The sequence below is a fragment of the Mus caroli genome, unplaced genomic scaffold (assembly GCF_978045245.1).
Source record: "Mus caroli unplaced genomic scaffold, Mus_caroli_1 scaffold_4, whole genome shotgun sequence".
NCBI classification, from domain to species: Eukaryota; Metazoa; Chordata; class Mammalia; order Rodentia; family Muridae; genus Mus; species Mus caroli.
In genome coordinates this window covers 127,146,128-127,166,794 of record NW_028227259.1, presented here as the reverse complement: position 1 = coordinate 127,166,794, position 20,667 = coordinate 127,146,128, and the positions used below count along the sequence as shown (strand labels likewise).

The 20,667-nt window shown below is 48.4% G+C and overlaps 1 protein-coding gene across 5 annotated transcripts in view; it reads left to right on the top strand.

The window, feature by feature from the left end:
• Kdm2b (lysine demethylase 2B) overlaps positions 1 to 20,667 on the top strand; it is a 118,560-nt gene that overhangs the window by 46,967 nt on the left and 50,926 nt on the right. For all 5 annotated transcript variants that reach the window (XM_029477473.2, XM_021162211.3, XM_021162212.3 and 2 more), the window contains 4 exons: positions 1,970 to 2,085; positions 8,170 to 8,296; positions 10,082 to 10,563; positions 19,594 to 19,680. In XM_029477473.2, coding sequence (XP_029333333.1) covers positions 1,970 to 2,085; positions 8,170 to 8,296; positions 10,082 to 10,563; positions 19,594 to 19,680 — 812 coding nt within the window. The remainder of the gene's footprint in view (positions 1 to 1,969; positions 2,086 to 8,169; positions 8,297 to 10,081; positions 10,564 to 19,593; positions 19,681 to 20,667) is intronic.

The following is a 20,667-nucleotide window of genomic DNA, read 5'->3' as shown; positions in this document are numbered from 1 at the left end:
ATTCATTATCATCAAGGTGGGAACATGGTAGCATCCAGTCAAGCATGGTGCAGGAGAAGCTGGGAGTTCTACATCTTCATCTGAAGGCTGCTAGTGGAAGATCAACTTCCAAGCAGCTAGGACAAGGTTTCTTAAAGCCCACACCCACAGTGACACACCTACTCCAACAAGGCCACACCTCCGAATAGTGCCACTTCCTGGGCCAAGCATATTCAAACCATGACAGGTGGCCATGTGAAGTGTAGGGACAGGATCTCGAGGGTCCGGCACCCTCAGTCCAGCCTAAGGAAGTGTTTCAGTCACGATCACCGTGGTACTGGTAACAGTAGAAGACCCATGTGGTGGCTCTGTTCCCTGCAGCTGCTGTAGATCCTGAACTGATGTCTCAACTCACCTGGGAAAGAGCTGGAACTGTTTGGGCTTGGGCCCAGCAGGCAGTTAGGTTGGGTTCCAGAATGTTCTTTTGAGTGAAAGGGTCTCATATCTGTGCCTGTTTGCTCACACCCCTCTGCTGACTCTTTTCTGTCTCCCACTCTTGACTTTTCCCCCTGCTTCCCTCACCACTGCCCTGTCCCTGTGTCTCAGTATATTTCTCCCTTGCTTCCTGGTGTGTTCCCAGGCCTGTTCCCAGGAACTCTGGGGCAATGCAGAGCTATTGGAAACTGCTGTTTTGCTTGCCAGCTAGCTGCTCCTTCATCCAGCAAGGGACGTGTGTGTGTGTGTGTGTGTGTGTGTGTGTGTGTGTGTGTGTTTGAGGCATGGTTTCTCTGTGTAGCCACTACTGTCCTGGAATTCACTGTGTAAACCAGGCTGGTTTACAAACTTAGAGATCTGCCTGCCTCTGCTGAGACTAAAGGTGTGCACTACCACCGCCAGCAACTAGGGACTCTTAGCCTTTGAGAACCTGTCAAATGGAGTTACAATAAAGCTCTATGTATGCCCTCTAGCTCCAGATCCAGGGACCACATTAGTGTTTTCTACACTGGCAGTTGTGGCCATTCACAAATGGAGGTATGATGTTGTTGATTAAAGTCTCGACAAACGAGGCTGAGGCTAACTTTTGGGGTTCAAAATACTTACAGGTGATTTCATTTGAACACACCTGAATTCACCTGTAAATTGTAGTTGCCAAGAGATGGCTTCTATAAGAATTAATAAACCGAGGCCTGGAAAGCCCTTAGAGAGTAACTTGGGAAGGTCACAAGTGTAGCCCTGGTTAAGAAATTGCATCGTGCTGGGCAGTGGTGGCACATGCCTTTAATCCCAGCACTCGAGAGGCAGGCAGATTTCTGAGTTGCAGGCCAGCCTGGTCTACAGAGTGAGTTCCAGGACAGCCAGGGCTACACAGAGAAACCCTGTCTTGAAAAAAAAAAAAAAAAAAAAAAGTGCATTGTGCAGAAGGGATACTTGCCACAGACTGCACTTAGTACATGAGGAAAATGGGTGAGGGAAGCTGGGATGAGATACAAGCATCCTGTGACTAAGGAGAGAACTTGGAAATGGGCCTGGCAGGATTTCATGCAAACTCGATGTACCTAGGTTCCATAGTCATTCCTCCAAGCTGTCCCATATGAGCCCCACAGGGACCAGTGTTCCAAGGAGTGACTAAGAAAAGGCTGAGGAGAGCTAGATGTACAGCCCAGGAGGGACCTCCTGCCTTCTGGCTCAGCATGATGCTGGGACCAGGGCCATCTGTTCCTGGCTCCAGCCAAGTCCCAGTCGGAAGGTTTGATCATTGAGGTCTTCAAGACAGGCACTTGCCTGCCACATCCCAGCACCTGCCTTGAGTTAGCTTGGGGTCTCTAGGGGTTGCTGGCTGCATCCCTCGGGCTGACTGGGAGCCTTGGTGTCTGCGTCACATGTCCTTGCACATCTGTGTCCCCTGTGCCCTCCTGTGTTCCATCTTTTCCCTCCCTCCAATCTTGTGAGAGGAGCCAGGGCTCACCCTCCCTCTGCCCTTCCCACTCAGGTTGGATCCATGCAGTTTATACGCCCGTGGACTCTCTGGTGTTCGGCGGGAACATCCTGCATAGCTTCAACGTGCCCATGCAGCTGCGGATCTATGAGATCGAGGACAGGACCCGGGTAAGAGGCACCTTCTTTCCCGGGCCTTTCTCCGCGCTCTTCAGTTCCCTCCCACTCCTGCCCCCGGTCTCAGGCTGGGCCTTAGTTCTGTCTCTGCAGTGAGCTGTCAGACCGTCCCCAAGAACCCGTCCCCAATCCCTGGAGTTTCTGTTCAAGTTCAGGCGTAGGCAGACAGAATTCTCAGTGGAAAAGGTTGGGCATCCTGATTGTACGTGTCTGTAACCTCAGCACTTGGGAAGTAGAGGCAGGAGGATCAGAAGTTCAAAGCCAGCCACGGCTACATAGGTTGGGACCAGTCTGAGATATGTTTCCTCATTAAAAAGACAAAAAAAACAAAAACAAAACCAACCCTTTATGGAGCCACTGTTTATATATCTGTACCTGAACAAGTGTCTGTGTTTGTGTATCCTGAGAGAACAGCAGGAAATGGGAACGCCCCAACCTTTCTTCTCTTTGCTAATCTAGAAAGAAAGTGTGTGGCACTTTGTGTTGTTCTGGTTGCTGTAGTTTGCAGGGCGTAGGGAGGCTTTGCAAAAGGCCCAGGTTGGTCCAAGATCACATCTCTCCTAAGCGTTTCCTTGGGAAACTGAAGTCTGTCGTAGAGGAAGCCGGTATCCGGGTCTCTCATCCTGTTTCTGAGCTCTGGGGCCACGGCTTCCCCGTGCCCATCCTCACTGCCAACTCAGGTCACGCTTTCTCGGCTACGAAATCTCTCCCAAAATATGAGGGTCGACGGTGCCTTTTGTTCTGGAGTTTTCCCTGAGTTATCTTTGATGGTTAGCTAGGGCTTGGCCACCCTCTTCCCAGTGACGTGCCCTGACCCCATGTCACCAGGCATTTGAGACAGGTTCAAGGGTGAGGAACTGAAGCCCTGGAATAAAAAGAACTTATGGCATCATAGCTTTTTTTTTTGTCTTTGAATTTAGCTATAACTCACATGCCGTAAAACTTTGCCATTTGAGATGTACAATTCTGTTTTATTTTATTTATTTTTTAAAATTTTTTTTTTTCGAGACAGGGTTTTTCTCTGTATAGCCTGGCTGTCCTGGAACTTACTCTGTAGACCAAGCTGGCCTCAAACTCAGATCCGCCTGCCTCTGCCTCCCGAGTGCTGGGATTAAAGGCGTGCGCCACCACTACCTGGTACTATTCTGTATTTTTAGTGTGTGGCCATTTAGTTCTAACACATTTCACGTACCCCGTCTACACACCAAGGAACCCCCATACCCATTAGCAGTCATTGTTCTTTTCCTCTTTCTCCAACTCGTGACAGCCCCGATAGAACCTTCAGTCTCAGTGAATTTGCCAGTTTGCTAAGAATGGAATCATGTAATATGTGACCTTTCATATCTGGATTCTTTCACTCAGCATGGTGTTTTCAAGGTATATCGCTGGGTAGCCATTGCCAGCCCATCTCATAATTGAATAGAACTCTATGGCATGGACAAACCACAAGTCATTTCTCCTGGGGATTTGCCTCAGATGAAGCTTTTTAAAAAAATTATTTTATCTATGTGAGTAACACTGTAGCTGTCTTCAGACACACCAGAAGAGGGCATTAGATGCCCATTCCAGATGGTTGAGAGCTACCATATGGCTGCTGGGAATTGAACTCAGGACCTCTGGAAGAGCAGTCATTGTTCTTAACTGATGCCCCCAGAGGTAGCTTTTTGACCCTGAAGAAGTGTTGGCACGCTTGGCCTCTGTAAAGAAATACCTCACACCACTCTTGTCAGAATGTATCTTTCTGGTCTTGTCTTCAGGTCTCTGTTTTCATGGATTGATACACTGGAGTCTAAAGATACACCGGAGTCTAAGCAGGAGGTGTTTAGGATGCCCAGGGTGTTTGTGGATTTACGGACTTGGGATACCCAGCTCTACATTGTCCTGGGCCAAGATCCTATGCAGACTCCCCATTTCATAGACTTCTTCCCCCTTCCCCTGGTCACCCATCTAAGAAGGTCCACACCGGCCAGATCTGTAACACGTGCAGGAGAAAAGTCACTATTTGAGCACAAATAGTCACTTTTCCGTCGGAGTCGAATGCGCTCTGGGCTCCAGCCAACTGTTCTTTGGCCAGCCCTGAAAACCAGCCCAGTTTGTGAGCAGCAGACCAGCAGGTGTGGATGGAAACCCAGCACTCTAGAGGAGAGGTCAGGCCCAGGCTTTCCAGGCAGTTCCTGAAAGCCATAATCAGACTGGGACTTCTCAAGACTTAGGCAACTTTCTGGGTAGCTGTCCCCTCCCATGGGAATATGATTGTGTATCTAAGTGCATCTGCTCCTTCCCCCATCTACTCACCTCCCCTAACATAGTCCATAATTCCCAGGAGAGGAGCCTAGTCTTCCCCCCCCCCCCCAAACTGGTGTCACTCAAGGCAGAAGTCATGGTAATAGACCCGCCCCCAACTCTCCCAGGGCATGGTGCTGTTTGCACTGGTGAAGTGTCTCACCCCTTCAAGATGCACATCAGTTTCCTCCCTGCAAGGGCCCTTGGTCCTTAGTCTCTAAGGGGGATCCCATCTGCCTTCTCTGAAGCAGGTTGTTGGCTGGAGGGCTGGGGGAGGGATGGCTGGGAGGCGGGCAGCTGGGCTGAAGGCACCAGCAGGCATTTTAATCTGCTTTGATTTCTGGTCTTTGGAGAGGGGCTTGGCTGCAAGGCCCAGTTGTTTATGTCTTGGGAGCCAAAAGCAGACAAAGGGCCCTGGAGGGAGTCCTGGAAGTCTGATAAAAATGCCAGGACTCTCTGTCAGCTTGATACAGCTCAATTCTCCCCATCCCTATCAGCTCCTCTAAGAGAACTATGGGCATTTAAAAATAGTTTGTCCCAGAGCGTTCTGAGACATGGGAACAAACGAAGGAGGTTGGCCAGAGAAAAGGCAGTGTATGAGTCCCTCACCCTTCATGTGGGTTTGACCTTAGGAAAGGTATTTGCCTTTGTAGCTCTAGGTGGCGGCAGGATGGGCTATCTAGACCTAAAACCCCAAACGTCTCCCCCACATAGGAAATAGTTTCATTTTTTTCTGGGCCACAGGATAGGTGGCACTTACTCTGCAGAATCATGAGGGCCCCTCCCTTAGAAGGCAGGGCAAGCAGGTTCAGGCCTCCGGGGAAACAGAACACCAAATCTCCCGCTCTGAAGAAAAGTGTGATAGAGCGGGACCAGAATGGACTGCCGCGAGCTTGTCTTAACAGCGTCACCACCACCGTGACACCCTTTTAGCTCCACTTAGCTACCCAGGGTAGGAAGAATGGTCCAGATGATCGCTCACTCGCTCGCTCGTTCATCAAACTGCTGTCTCATGCTTTATCTTTTCTTTCCTTAATGGCTCTAGTGAAATCAGCTTTCCCAGAAAAGGTAATGCCCGCAACCCCTTGCGTCCCCTCCCTTTGCAGCCAGTGACTCTGTTTGGAAACCTTGCCAATTATTTACCTCTCCCTTCCCCTCCCTCCCGCCATTGGACTTTTATTTTCCCCATTGATTTTTTTTTTCCAGGAGAACAACAAAGTTTAAGATCCCTCCGCCCACCCTTGCATCCTAATTTTTTAAGACCTGGGCATTACGGGAGCACGGGGGTCTGTCTCTTCAGCTCTTCCTCTAGAGGCTGCTTAACTCTTGGGTGACTCATGCCTCTGAGGAATGAATGACTTAGGCCAGGCAGGTGCCACTTAAATGGGCCTTTGGAACTCCAGTTGGACCCTTGAGACCCACTGTTGATGAACGACATGTCCTCTAGGCTGGGCACAGGGCCTTCTTTGCGACTACCTTGCCCTTTGTGTTGGATGGAGGTTGGCTTAACAACTCTACTTGATGAGGCTCCAGGTTTGTCGCCAAATAATATTGAGCAATTGTGTGTTTAATGTTCCCAGGCATGTGGCTGGAACCTTTTGAAGGCGAAGGGTAGAAGGCGACAACCTGTTTGTAAGTTTATTTTTTGCAAAAAAATTTTTCCTGCGGTCCTCTCTTGGAAAAAAAAAAAGAAAAGTAAATTACTCCCCCCCCCCCCCACCTAAAAACAAAAACCAAAAAACTAAACCAAGTCGAATTATTTCTTTTGTATTTGTTTTCACCCAATTAGTTTCCCTTGGGTTCAGCAACAAAGAGGGGAGATTTGCCTTCCTCTCCTGAAATAAATCCCCCCCCCCAGAAGGATTCTCTGGTGTCACAGTGCCCATCAACAGCACAGTGGCGTGCACAGTCTCAATTTTTTTTTTTTTTGGAAAGCGAAGAGTTGGAAGTGTGTTTGATACATCCCATCTACCGTTGGGAGGTGTGAATTCAGGGCTCTGGGTTCCTCCGCTTGCAATTTTAGGGATTGGCAATTTGTTTCAAAATCCTTTGACACATCTCAAGAATAGGGACAGGGCTGAGCCCCTCCCCTCAAACCTTTCATCCTAGGAAGTCAAGGTCTACCTCAATCTCGATCAGTCACCCTGAAACTGGGCTTCTCAGAAAGTAGCTGGAGCCAAGGAAAACGCTAGCATATGCCCCCTCCTCCGTGCATCCCCTCAAGGAGCTGAAAAGCATGCGGCGACCATGATCTCATTCCTCAACACCCCATCCACCACAGCAGGGAAATCAGTCGGCAGGAGGAGGTCTCGGAACCTGTGGGGAAAAGGGGTCGAGAGCCAAGAGGTTAGCTGAGGTACCTGAGGATGGGAAGACGGGTGGGGAGGTCTTTTCCAGCTGGGCGCTTAGAGAATACAGGGAAAACACATTTAAGGTCGCCCAGGAATCTGGTCGGTTCGTATTTGATGTTGCTGAAAAGGTGCCAGGGAAATGTAATGCTGTCAGCATAGAAGGGGTACTTGGGGCTAGGGGGTGCTCGCTGAAGGATGAGAGAGGTCAGGAGCCAGCGAGCTCTGACCTTCACAGATACCTTTGGAAACTGAGAACTCTGCGTAGTCCCGTGGTGAGTGTTTGGAGGAGGAGCGCACCCCACAGTGGGCCATGAGCTCACCTTCCTAGGCCTTACTGCTTCCATGTCCTTTAAGGGTGTAGGTTCCAGAAGGGTCCTCCATGCTGATGCCATTTGTGGGGGTATTCCTCTTATCTTTCTTTTTTCTTAATTGTTTTTCTTTTTTTAAAGATTTGTTTATTTCATGTATGTGAGTACACTGACGCTGTCTTCAGACACACCAGAAGAGAGCATCAGATCTCATTATGAATGGTTGTGAGCCACCATGTGGTTGCTGGGAATTTAACTCAGGACCTTTGGAAGGGTAGTCAGTGCTCTTAACCGCTGAGCCACCTCTCCAGCTCTTTTCTTTCTTTCTTTGCCAGTCCCTGTGCAGAGCCCGCACTGCTGCCGCCCATCAAAATTCACTCCAGGGCCTCACATTTTACAGTTGGTCTATGTACTATCTCTCACTTGTAAGAAACAGCCAAGTGGACCCTCTATATTCGCTCTGCCGTGGGACCCCAGGGTACCCCTCCTCCCAGCCCTCATGTGGCAAGATGTTGGTCTCACTGGAGAATTGTGTCCTTTGGAGCCCATAGTATAACCCCAGGCAGGTATTGTAGGCGGATGTGGATAGCGGACTCTGTGAACACCCTGGAGGCCCTTTCCCTTGGAAGGCAGGCAAGACTGCAACACCGTTGGAAGTGGTCTTCCCCTCCTGGCCTTCCTCCCAAGATTCAGGAGGATGTACAATATAGCTTGTCTGCCGAAGGATAGGGATTGGGAATGGATTTATGGTTTCCAAGGGGGGGGTGGGAAAGACAGCAGAGCCCATGTCTGTGGCAGCTGGGATCAGGCAGGGCTCTCATTTGCAATCATTTACAGTGCTGGCAGCAGGTCAGGGGAGAACTGCTTTTCCACCCTCCAGGGTGGGTAGCTCAGGGTCCAAGATAGTGATGCCTTCCCCTGGGCGTGCTCCGTCTCATCCATGCATGCTGCTAGCGCTTTACCCCCCTAGGCCTCTCTCGCCTCCCTGCCAGTGACACCTCCTGTTTGCCCCTTTTGCCATGTGTGCCCTCGCTAAGACGGGTGAGCTCTTCTAGAGGGAACCTAAACCGCCCGCCCGTACATCTCCCCGCAGCTCCTGGAAACTGACCTCTTGCCGGCTTGCTCTCTGCTTTCAGGTTCAGCCCAAGTTCCGTTACCCCTTCTACTATGAGATGTGCTGGTATGTCTTGGAGAGATACGTGTACTGTGTGACCCAGCGCTCCTACCTCACTCAGGAATACCAGAGAGAATTAATGCTTATTGGTGAGTAGCCTTTGTGTAGCTCAGGCAGAGCCAGCTGCTTAGCTGGTGAAGAGTCTGGGAATAGTCCTGGGTCTCCTGGGATTCTTTAGAGCCAGAATCCTGGACATTAGGCCTCTCAGGAAATACCCTGGCTTGTGAGCCTCCAACCTAGAACACAGAAGCCAAGAAAAGGAGCTTGTGACCCTCAGAAGAAACAGGGTTGTCACCCCCTCCCTTGACTGTGCATGGAGAAGTTTGTCACCACCGTACTTGCTAAAACAGGGCCATCCCACAGAACAAAGGATCCAGGTTCTTGTTCCTCTGGGGTTTTGTCCCCAGAGGAGCAAGAACACACAGCTAGTGCCAGGACAGCTTTACCCAGAAGGGAGGGGGTGGGCGGGGCTGGCAACACAGACTTGAGAGAGAAGGGGTCTGTGGTAGAGGCAGGAAAAAGGCTTAGGCTGTCAACTGCCGTACCTGCCCTGCTGTTGGGATTTAGAGGGACAACAATATCAACCCTGGATTTATAAATGCCTACTACGAAATTGCGTCTGGCTTGACAGGAATTCCTGATCAATTTGTAAGAACCAGGCATTCTTCCTTCAGTGTGGGACATTACCCCTTCAATGTCTGGGGGAACATTGACTGATGTCATATGGTACTATCACAAGATACAAAGATGAGATGGATCTATCTCTCGTTCACAGTGTGTGCAGTTTCTTCTGTGATCTCTTAATTTTTATATCTCTTCCTGCTAGTCTTTCCTTTTCTTTCCCTTGGTCTTGTCTTTTGTTTTATTTTGGGGTTTGGGGGTTTGGGCTAGGCAATAATATATACCTATATTGTTGGCCTAGAATCTTTGGTGTTTGTTTGTTTGTTTGGGGGTACAGCCTTGCTATTTAGTCCAGGCTAGACTAGAAGTCTCTGTGTAGCCAGACTAGCATCAAAGTCTTCATCCTTCTGCCTGCATCTCCGCAGCGCTGAAGTGTCAGGTATCATATGTGTTGATATTGCACTGGGAATTGAACCCAGGGCTTTGTGCATACCAGGGAGACACTTCTGTGCCTTTTATTTTTAGCCTATTCCCAGGTGTGTATAACCATCATCTTAGAACATGATTTTCAAAAGAAGTGTATCCTTCAACTTTCATCTTTGCTTTTGTTTTAGGGAGGGTTTTTGTGGGCCAGCAGGTGGGAAGGAAGCTTTCAGGAGTCTTAACTTCTCCTCCTGTGTCAGGGCCAGGAATTGATCTAGGGTTGTCAGGCTTGGCAGCAAGTGCCTTTACCCACTAAACCATCGTGCCAGCCCTTGACTAATTTGTTTTTTTTTTTTTAAATATTTATTTATTTATGTGTATGTAACTGAGTGTAGATAGATAGATAGACAGACAGACAGACAGATAGATACCACTGTGAAGGCCAGAAGAGAGCATCAGATTCCATGGAAGTGGAGTTACAGATGGCGTGGGCTGCCGTGTGAGTGTTGGGAACCAAACCTAGGTACTCTACAAGAACAATGATTATACTTAACCACTGAGCCATCTATTTATCTCTGCCCTTGACTGAGTTGTATATATAGGATAAAATGCCAGGCACACTGCACGGCAAAGCAACCTGTGTGGTGGGCACACTGACCTGGGAAAAGTAGAGCTGGGGATTTGAACCTGTGTATGGCTGGTTCTTGTCTTTTCTACAGGCCAGGAGGCCTGGACCAGATCCTTGCTCTTTGCATAAAAATGAGTGGAAACTACAGAGCTTCCTGTGTTGGTTAAGTGATCATAATTATATCTTACGATCTTCCCTATAGATGCTCCAAGAAAAGCCAGTGTAGACGGCTTTTCATCCGACTCCTGGCTGGACATGGAGGAGGAGTCCTGCGAGCAGCAGCCACAGGAGGAGGAGGAGGAAGAGGACAAGGAGGAGGAAGGGGATGGTGCAGATAAAACACCCAAGCCACCCACTGATGACCCCACCTCACCCACCAGCACCCCATCCGAAGACCAGGACAGCACAGGGAAGAAGCCTAAAGCCCCTGCCATCCGGTTCCTCAAGAGGACGTTGTCCAATGAGTCAGAGGAAAGTGTCAAGTCCACCTCGATGCCCACGGACGATCCCAAGACGCCCACGGGCTCCCCAGCCACCGAGGTTTCTACCAAGTGGACTCACCTTACTGAATTTGAACTGAAGGGCTTGAAAGCCCTAGTTGAAAAGCTAGAGTCCCTTCCGGAGAATAAGAAGTGTGTCCCTGAGGGAATCGAGGACCCCCAGGCCCTCCTGGAAGGTGTAAAGGTGGGCAGGGGCCATGGCTGGGTTGGGCGTAGGGGTAGATACTCTGGGCTTGGTCCAGGTGCTGGGCTGGTACTCCGTCTAAGAAAGCTTATCTGGATTGTGGAGTCTGGGACCACTTAGCTAGGTGGAGGCTTGCCCTGAGGTGACACCAATTTCTTTGATGATCCTTTTAGGATCTCAAGGCTCCCCCTCCAATCCCAGAAGGTTTAGCGTGTGTTGTAACAATGTTCTGTTGGGTTTGGCAGACAGACTTCTCTATCTCTTGGTGCAAAGGATTCCCCTTCTGGGTTGATTTCCTAGGGCACGAGTCTGTGCTCGTGAGCTGGTCACACTTCCTGGTGACCAAACTTAGAGTCGTCGACTATGGCAACCTAAGGTTGAGCGGTCGCCATGATCTCAACTGTATCTGCATTCTCTAATTAGAAATCAAGCCCTGAGGGCCAGGTAGAGCTGGGATAAGAATCCAGGAGGGATGCTACAGAGCAGGCTAGGCACCCTACCGTGCAGAACTGCTTCTTATAGCTTGGCTAAGTCATGAGACCTCTCAGTTTGCAGCTCCGGGGTCTGATTAGGGCAGTACAGTTTGCAGTCTGCTGGTGTTAAAAAACGGAACTCAAGTTTCTTCCTTGGGAATTGGTAGTTGAGCTAGGCAGCATTGTGGTGGCCTTGCAGGGGCTCAGGGACTTGGGCAAGGTTGTGGGTTGTGGACTGGTGAGGGTTGGGAGTATGTGAAAGTATTGGAGTTTGGGTCAAGTGGCCTAACAGTTACGGTATAGGGAACCATTGGACAAATCTCACTAGTCCAGGAGTACTTAACATACTAATTTGATTTTGTTGTGTGTGAAACCAGATGAACGCAGGGTAACACACACACTGCAGGTCCTCCTCCATCTTCCCCACGTCCCATTTCTACTGGGTATTTTTGTAGTTGTAACATGAGGATTCTGTCCTGTGGCCACCACCACCCCCCCTCAAGGTTTCTCTGTGAAGCCCTGGCTGTCCTGGAATTCACTCTGTGGACCCGGCTGGCCTCGAACTCAGAAATCCTCCTGCCTCTGCCTCCCAAGTGCTGGAATTCAAGGCGTGTGACCACCACTGCCAAGAGCCTGTAAAGTGAAATTTTTAGTCAATTCCTTTCTAAATGTTTGCTTTGGAACAAACCTCTCCAAAGTTCTGAGTTTCTTGGAACTCAGAGATCCACCTGCTCCTGCCTCCACCTCTAGGTTAAACGTGCGGAATGTTCTTCACTTTAAGAGCCTCCATGTGCCACGTGTGTTGTGTGTTTCCAGGAAGCACCCCTGGCTCCAGGCCAGGTTTCTGTCTAGGTAGAAGAGCAAACTCCTTCCCTCTTGTATCCGTTGCCCTCTGAGGCTGGATTTGCCTGCTGGTGAGAAAGCCTGTTGAATCCCAGGCATAGGTAGAAAGCAGAATCCTGTACCTCTATGTTGAGGCTCATCCCATGCCCTGAGACCTGTACTGCTGTGGTTACCTGGCTGAGTTTTCTATTTAGATTTTACCTTATTCACTGGGATGGTGAAAAAAGAGATCAGAGTCTGTGGAGAGCCTCAGAAACGGAATACTGGGTGTCTACAGAGGCACCAGTATTTACTTTCGTTTTTTGAGACATCTCCTCTCTCTTGGGCTAGGATAGCTCCCGAATGGTTTTGTAGACCAGGATGACCTCCAAACTTGCCGTCCTTCTGCTTCTACTTTCCTGAGCATCGAAATGCAGGCGTGTGGCACTGTGTTCAGTTCATATAGTGCCGGGTAACTGAACCTGGGCACTCTGCATATTGTGAAGGAATGCTGCTAGCTGACGGGACACGCCCCTCTTGAAATACACTTATTTTGATAGCAGGACCGGGAAATCCAGGTCCTTGAGTTCAAATTTGACTTAGGTTCTCAACTGCTTGCCATGTCGTACTGGGCAGGCCATCCTGCTTATTATTTTCTGGGGCTTTGTAAAATGAAGTTTTACAAATGAAATGAAATTTCCCAACACTAGTGAGGCAGAGGCAGGCGAATCTCTAGGAGTTCAAGGCCAGCCAAGACTGCATAGTGAGATGCTGTCTCAAGAAGCCCAAAACGAAACAGATATTGGACATGGTGGGCTTCATTCTTCTAGGGACCAGATCCTTCTGAAGTTTCTTGGTCACTCTGAAATACTTGGGTACTTCATTAAGAAGTGATGTGGGTGGGGCTTGGTTAAGAGCTCTTCAGGCTTTTTATAAAGGACCAGAGTTGAGTTGCAGGCCACCAACCTTAGGAGACTCACAATCACCTGTAAATGTAGCTCCAGAGGACAGTGCCCTCTCCTGGCCCCCGAGGGCTCCTTGACTTACATGCATTAGCAACATGCAGACACAATGGACATTCAATTAAAAATAAAGTCTTCTTCGGATGGTGGTGGCACACCCCTTTAATCCCAGCACGCTGGAGGCAGAGGCAGGCAGGATCTCTGAATTTGAGACCAGCCTGGTCTAAAGAGTGAGTTCTAGGGCAGGCAGCAAGGGCTACACAGAGGGACTCTGTCTCAGTAAAATAAAATAAAATAAAATAAAATAAAACAAGACCTTGGTTAGGTAAATAGCTCAGGAAATAGAGGCATTTGTGTGAAGTCTGATGACCTGAATCCAATCCTCGAACACACGTGGTAGAGGAAGAGAATGGACTTGAATGATTGACCTAGCCTCTGACCTTTAAGAAATACACATAATACATTTTTAAACCAAATGTTTGTTTTGTTTTTTTTAAACTGAGGACAAGGGTTTGCTCTCATAGAAAACTACATGGTATCCGTAATTCTTCTAGAAAGTAACAATCTGCCGGCGTGGTGGCACACGCCCTTAATCCTAGCACTTGGGAGGCAGAGGCAGGCAGATTTCTGAGTTCGAGGCCATCCTGGTCTACAGAGTGAGGTCCAGGACAGGCAGGGCTACACAGAGAAACCCTGTCTCAAAAAAACAAAAAAAGAAAAAGAAAAAAAAAGAAAAAGAAAGAATCTTGTGACTTTTCATTCCTGAAACTAACTCTTCTCCTCTCCCTCTCAGGTTTCTGTGTACACATGAGCCATATAAACTCACAAAGGCACACATGCATAAAAACATAAAATGAGTAAGCAAACCTTTCAAAAAAGAGAGAGAAAAAAACCTGAAATGGGGTCTGGCAAGATGGCTCAGCGGGTAAAGGTGCCTGCCACCAAGCCTCACAACCTGAGTTCAGTCCCTGGAACCCACGTAGTAGAAGCAAGATAAATAGATACAATAACAACTATTAGTTTTTCTTTTTTCTTTTTTTTTTTGGTCTTTTCATTTTTTTCGAGACAGGGTTTCTCTGTGTAGCCCTGGCTGTCCTGGAACTCACTCTGTAGACCAGGCTGGCCTCTAACTCAGAAATCCACTTGCCTCTGCCTCTGCCTCCCGAGTGCTGGGATTAAAGGCGTGTACCACGACTACCTGGCTGGACCCTTTTTAAAAAGGAAGAGCTAAGCACAAGGATGGCAGGGTGTCGTGGACGTATTTTTGAGGAACACTGACATTGGCTTGGGTCAGCCTCTCTCTCTCCAGCTCTCATCTGTTCTTTAGGGAGTGGTTACCATCTGCATTAGTTTCTTAGGACTGCAGTCTCAGAGCACCATGGGTTCAGTTGTTTTCTGGGACCAAGAGACTGCTGAGTCTGAAAGCATGATGTTTACAGAGTTATTCCTATGCCTAAGGCTCTAGGAAGTGCCTGCCCTTGGCTCCTCCCTCTTCTTGTGGCAGCTTGCAGTCCTTGTTATATCCCTCCCACCTGAAGCCATGGTTAAGATAGATCATAATGGTGTGTGCTGTCTCTCTCTCTCTCTCTCTCTCTCTTTCTCTCCCTCCCCACACCCCATCCACCTATATTGTCCATGAGTGACACCAGCCATTTAATTCAGGCACAGATGAATCCAGCGGAAACTCAGGTCAACTTGATTAAATGTATACAAACTGTCCTCAGGACACAGCCTGGGGCTCTCACTGCACATGAATTTTGGGGACACACTGATTAGCAACAATCATGGGATGAAGTAAATCATTGTAAGCTGGGATTGGCTAGCAAGGCGTCTCTCCTAGAAACATCCCTGCTCTCAGCTAGAACTGAGAGAGTCGTGGCTCTGGGTAGAGAGGATAGAGGGGCGTATAAGTATTTGAGGATGACTGCGGTCCTCAGATCAGTTCTAAGGGACTAGAGTATAGCCCCGTATGTGGCAGGGCTGTGGAGGGCTTTGGCAGGTGGGCAGGGATGACCAAGAGTGTAGGTGGATGACTTCATCAGATGACCCTCTGCAAGGTGCTTCCACGATTGGGCGAAGTGCAGCCCAGCCATCATTAACTACTCTATGCCTCGCCCCCTTGGCCTGAGTCCATACTCTTCTGGCTAGCCTCACCTCATCATGGTATAGAAAACGATCATATCCGTGTGCATGGAATTGTGGGGCTGCAGTCGAATTGTGGGGCCAATGGGAATTATGGGGGCTACACAGCTGTGGGGCTGAAAGACACATTTCTTGTTTTAAAAAGACTTTCCCTTCTTACCTCTTTCCCTCCCAGCTCCCTCCCTCTTTCCTTCCCTCCCTTTACATCTTTATTCCACCCACCCCTACCCCCACCCTTCACCCCTACTTCCTCACTCTTTGGATACAGTCTCGCTCTCCAGCCCAGGCTTATATGGAGCTCGATCTGGTCCTAATCCTGTGGCAGTATTGTCTCAGCCTCTCCAGTGTCAGGATTATCTGCACGAACTAACGTGCTGGGCCAAGTGTTTCTTTCTCAGCAGCCTAGAGATCAGTTGTATTATTCTGGCATCGCGCTCCAAGCATGAGAGAGAAGAAAGTCCTAAATTCGGAGTGGGCTGTGGATGTCAATTCTAAATTAAGAGTCCACTGTCCAAACAGATGTCGCTTGGCTTTAAGGACAGTTGTGGAGTCAGGTCAAACAGTCCCTGCACAGTCCATTATGTAGCTGACTTTTTGGGGACATGGTAAAAATAGGAGAAGGTGTGATACATTGTCACGGCTGACACATGTAAAGCCCAGCAGGGCTGAAGTTCTCTGTAAACTAGGGCTGATGTTATTATTTCAGACACCTTAGGGTGAAGACAGTTTTGTTTCCCGTCTGGTCTGAGAGCTAGAGAAGCCATGTTGTAAGGAATGGGTAGAACCTTTTGTTGTTGTTTTTTGAGACAGGAATTCTCTGTGTATCCCTGGCTGTCCTGGAACTCACTCTGTAGACCAGGCTGGCCTCGAACTCAGAAATCCACCTGCCTCTGCCTCCCAAGTGCTGGGATTAAAGGTGTGTGCCACCACTGCCGGATTGGGCAGAGCCTTTTTTTTTTTTTTTCTTCTTCTGTTGAGGATTTAGCATTCTCCACCCTGGCACCCACCTGCTTCTAAAGATCCTCATTTCTGGTGTTTTCAAGATAGGGAGAGATGTACAATCTAGATTTCTGTCTCTGTCTCTGTCTCTGTCTGTCTCTCTCTGTCTCTGTCTCTCTGTCTCTCTGTCTCTCTGTCTCTCTGTCTCTCTCTCTCTCTCTCTCTCTCTCTCTCTCTCTCTCTCTCTCTCTCGCTTAGAGTTGGGCCCAGGATCTTCTTGGGCATGTTGCTTGTGCTGGGTCACAGAGTCTCCCCCTCCAGCTCTGTTGACTTTGTAAAACCTTCTTGCCTACTTCAAAGGAGTCTTCTCCTCCGAGGGGAGCTGTAAGGCAGGAAGTAAGTGTCCAGGGGGCTGACTGGCTTCCAGTGTGATCACAGAATCTTGTGTCCCCTGCCTATGTAACCTCAGGAGCCTGGGGGAAGGACTCAGCAACAGATGTCCAGGTAGCCACAGGATCTAGGATTCACCTTACTTTGTAGAGACCTCTTACCCACATAAGATTAGAAGTTTCCGTTTGCATGTATTGGAAGTTAAGAGTTAAGACTTAAACACAGGGCTGGAGAGATGGCTCAGTGGTTAAGAGCACTGACTGCTCTTCCAAAGGTCCTGAGTTCAAATCCCAGCAACCACATGGTGGCTCACAACCATCTTTAAAGAGATCTAATGCCCTCTTCTGATGTGTCTGAAGACAGCTACAGTGTACTTACATATAATAAATAAATAAATCTTAAAAAAAAAAAGACTTAAACACAGTTTTATGGGGAGGACTGTAATGCAATCTACTACAGATGAAGTGGTTTGTTTTTTTTTTTTTTTCCAGGTGCAGATAGGAATGGAGGGAGGGGTTCCGAGACCCAAATAAACTGTCACCTGGTGTTCCCCAGAACAGCAGTTCTGGCCTTGTTACAGCCCCCTCATGAACCCCACTGTTGGAGCTCCAATCCTGATGCCAGGCACTGCCTTCTTAGTGCTGGTATTTTTAGTCACGGCATAGACTAGGGGCTCCAGTGATTAACACCCCACCCTGGGGAGCAATGGAGGCCAAAGCTCTTGTTAACAAATTAAATTCTTGGAGAGAAGTTGGCATGATGGGGAGGCAAGGTTCCTTTGGTAGGTCATACGTGGGGCAGTTTCCAGCAGCAAGACCCGGGTGGGGGCAGGAAGCTTGCTCTGGGCTGGCGAGAGCCACCTGCTTACATGGTGTGGTCCTTAGGGGGCTGGAACACTGAGGACACACAACCTTCATTCTGTTTGTGTGCTCCACCGTCCCCGAGAATGTGTCAATTCAGGCAGAGCCTAAGGAATCTTGTAACATCATTCCCTCCGGAACATTTTTTTCTGAGACAAAAATCTCGCACTAGGCTACCAGCCTCCCCTAAATTTCGCCTTTACAAATGAAAATACACCCCAGGAAGACAGGTGCCATTGTGCCCCCTAGTGGCCATCGAATGCTATACACAGAAGGGAACTTGGCATTGTTTAGTACAGGAGATTTGGGATACAAGGGCATCTTGGGAAAAATTTAAAGCTTATGTGTTTAATTAAAAAATAAAGGAGCTGGGTGTGGTGGCGCATGTCTTTAATTCCACCACTTGTGAGGCGGAGGCAAGTGGATCTCTGTGAGTTTGAGATCAGCCTGGTCTACAGAGTTCCAAGACAGCCAGAAACTTTGTTTTGAAAAACCAAAAAGGAAATAATAATAATAATAATAATATACAGGAGCAAGTAGATTTCTGAGTTCAAGGCCAGCTAGATCTACATAGCCATGTCTTTAAATAAGAAAGCAATTTTAAGCCGGGCGTGGTGGCGCACGCCTTTAATCCCAGCACTCGGGAGGCAGAGGCAGGCGGATTTCTGAGTTCGAGGCCAGCCTGGTCTACAAAGTGAGTGCCAGGACAGCCAGGGCTACACAGAGAAACCCTGTCTCAAAAAAACCAAAAAAAAAAAAAAAAAGAAAGCAATTTTATTAATATCTTATTTTTTTAGATTTTCTTCTTTTGGGGGGGTGGGGCTAGAAACCCTTTAGATATAGGGTTTCTCTGTGTAGCCCTGGCTATCCTGGAACTCACTTTGTAGACCAGGGTGGCCTTGAATTCAGAAATCCGCCTGCCTCTGCCTCCCAAGTGCTGGGATTAAAGGAGTGTGCCGCCGCATTCCAGGCTTGCTTGCTTGCTTGCTTTCTCTTTTTTTATGCATGGTTATTTATTTGTTGAGGGAGGACCTCACTAAATCTGGCTAAAATCCCTTATGTAGATCAGGCTGACCTTGAACTTGTCCAGAGCTCATTTTGTCTGCCTCCCAAATGCTGGGATCAAAGGCATTTTCCCTTTCACCCAGCAAGAAAAATTTTAGGTTTATGGAAAATTCAGAAAAATAAAACAGCTCAAGTATGTTAACATCTTAGTATAATACATTTGGCACAATTATTAAAACTAAAATTTTGTTATTTCTTCAGATTTCTGCAATATTTACCTTTTGTCTTTCAGAATCTTGTTCCTGATACAACATTACATTTAATGTCCTCCTCAGGACTTTTTTTTTTTTTTTCTTGGTTGGCCAGTGTTTGCACATGATGAACTCAATTTTATCTGCCTGCCCCTGCCTCTCGATTACTGAGAATATTAGGCGTACATTAGAACCACCACCTGAGCTGAGCGTGGTGGCACAGGCCTTTAATCCCAGCACTCAGCACTCGGAAGGCAGAGGCAGGCAGGTTTTTGAGTCGAGGCCAGCCTGGTCTACAGAGTGAGTTCCAGGACAGCCAGGGCTACACAGAGAAATCCTGTCTCGACAAAACCAAAACAACAAAAAATAAAATAAAAGAATATTTGCTTTCCAAGCATGAGATCCTAGCACCCCATTGTAAAGCTGGCCTTGGTTCTGCGCATGCCTGTAATCCCAACACTCCAGTGGGCGGGGACGGGAGGTGCTCTTGGGCTCGCCTAGCCTCAAAACCACAAGCTGTGTGTTTTTCATTTAGAGATTCTGTCCCAAAGGACTGAGGTGGAGAGAGAGAGAGAGAGGAGGTTACCCAGTGCCCTCCTCTGACTTCCCAGTTCTCTGAGGACAGGATACGTGAGCATACGCTACAGATAGAAAGTGTGTGTGAGAGAGAGAGTCTGTGATACTCCGGACAAGTGTTTGGTGTCACCTTGGGTACAGGATGGTACGTGTCTGGTAAATTCAGGGCAATGTGCTACATGCCTGGATCTCTGTAGGTTCTAGGCAAGCCAGAGCTACAAAGTGAAATCTGGTCTCAAAAACGTTTTTGGGAAGAGGGATGGATGTTGTATGTTGTAAGTCCATAGGAATTTTAGGTGACATAGTGGGGGGGGGGCTTGTTTTTGTTTTCTTTTTTCTTCTCTTCCCCCTCCAACCCCCTACCCCCCCCCCCCCCCCCCCGCTTTTTGCGATAGGGTTTCTCTGGGTAGCCCTGGCTGTCCTGGAACTCACTATGTAGACCAGGCTGGCCTGTGAGTCAGAAATCAGCCTGCCTCTGCCTCCCAAGTGCCGGGATTAAAGGTGTGCACCACCAATGGCTGAGCTTGCAATTCTTCAAGGGTTTAGTTTAGCCTCCTTTAGGGATCTTTCCTTCACCCTCAGTTAATATGGATCCTCTGTTTGGCCATAGAATGTACTGAAAGAGCATGTGGATGATGACCCCAGCCTGGCCATCACCGGGGTTCCTGTGGTCAGCTGGCCAAAGAAAACTGCAAAGGTAAGGCCCACCTTGCTCCCAGTCCCAGCTGCCTTCTGCCTATCCTTTGAGGGTGGGGGTAGGGGAATCCTTGAGGACGGGAGCTGCTCCACCCCGGCTCCTCGGCTCCTGCCGAGGGCACCCTGCTTGGCATGACTTGTTTGAAGGAAATGTTCACTGCAATTGCTTTCCTTTTCAAAGAACTTGGTCTTAGCAGCTATGCAAACTGCAAGCAGTGGACACAGGTAGAGGCCACTTGGGAACAAGGGGAGTGAGGCTCCCTCTGTCTCAAATTTCCTGCCTTTCTTAGACTTTCTCTTCCTCTCAGTGTGATTTCTTTTCATAAAACTAATAGGCATTTAACATAAAAATGTCTAAGCTGGGGCTCCGGAGAAGGGTTAGTAGATAAGGGGCAGGCAGATGTCTAGGCACCATGCAAGCATTCACGTGTCTTCTGCGTCTGCCTTCCACCTGCACCTGGCTTCAGCGTTTAGATGCACAAGTCACGGAAATTGAACTCATGACCATTGGAAGAGCAGCCGGTGCTCCCCAGCCCCCACCCTCACCCCCCAGTGTGATTTTTATGAATACAAAGCCTTCAGAACCGTGTGCCTGTACTCTGCACCGTCTAAATCAGTGGCGCTCAGCCTTCCTAACACTATGACCCTTGAATACAGTTCCCCATGTCACAGTGAGCCCCAACCCTAAATTTATTTTCATTGCTACTCCCTGATTGTAATTTTGCTACCGTTATGAATCATAATGTAAATATCTGTTATATAGCATGGTCCTCTGTGAAAGGGTCGTGTTTGACTACTGCTCTAGATGCTTGCCATTGTCGCTGCTCCTTTTCACACATACTCCGAGCACTCAAGGGATTGAGGCAAGAGGAAGTAGAGTTTAAACCAAGCCTGCGCTACATGGTTAGTTCAAGGCCAGCTAAGGCTCTACAGCTAAGGCTCTATCTCAGTAAATGAAACACTGGAGATTTAGCTCAGTGGCAGAACA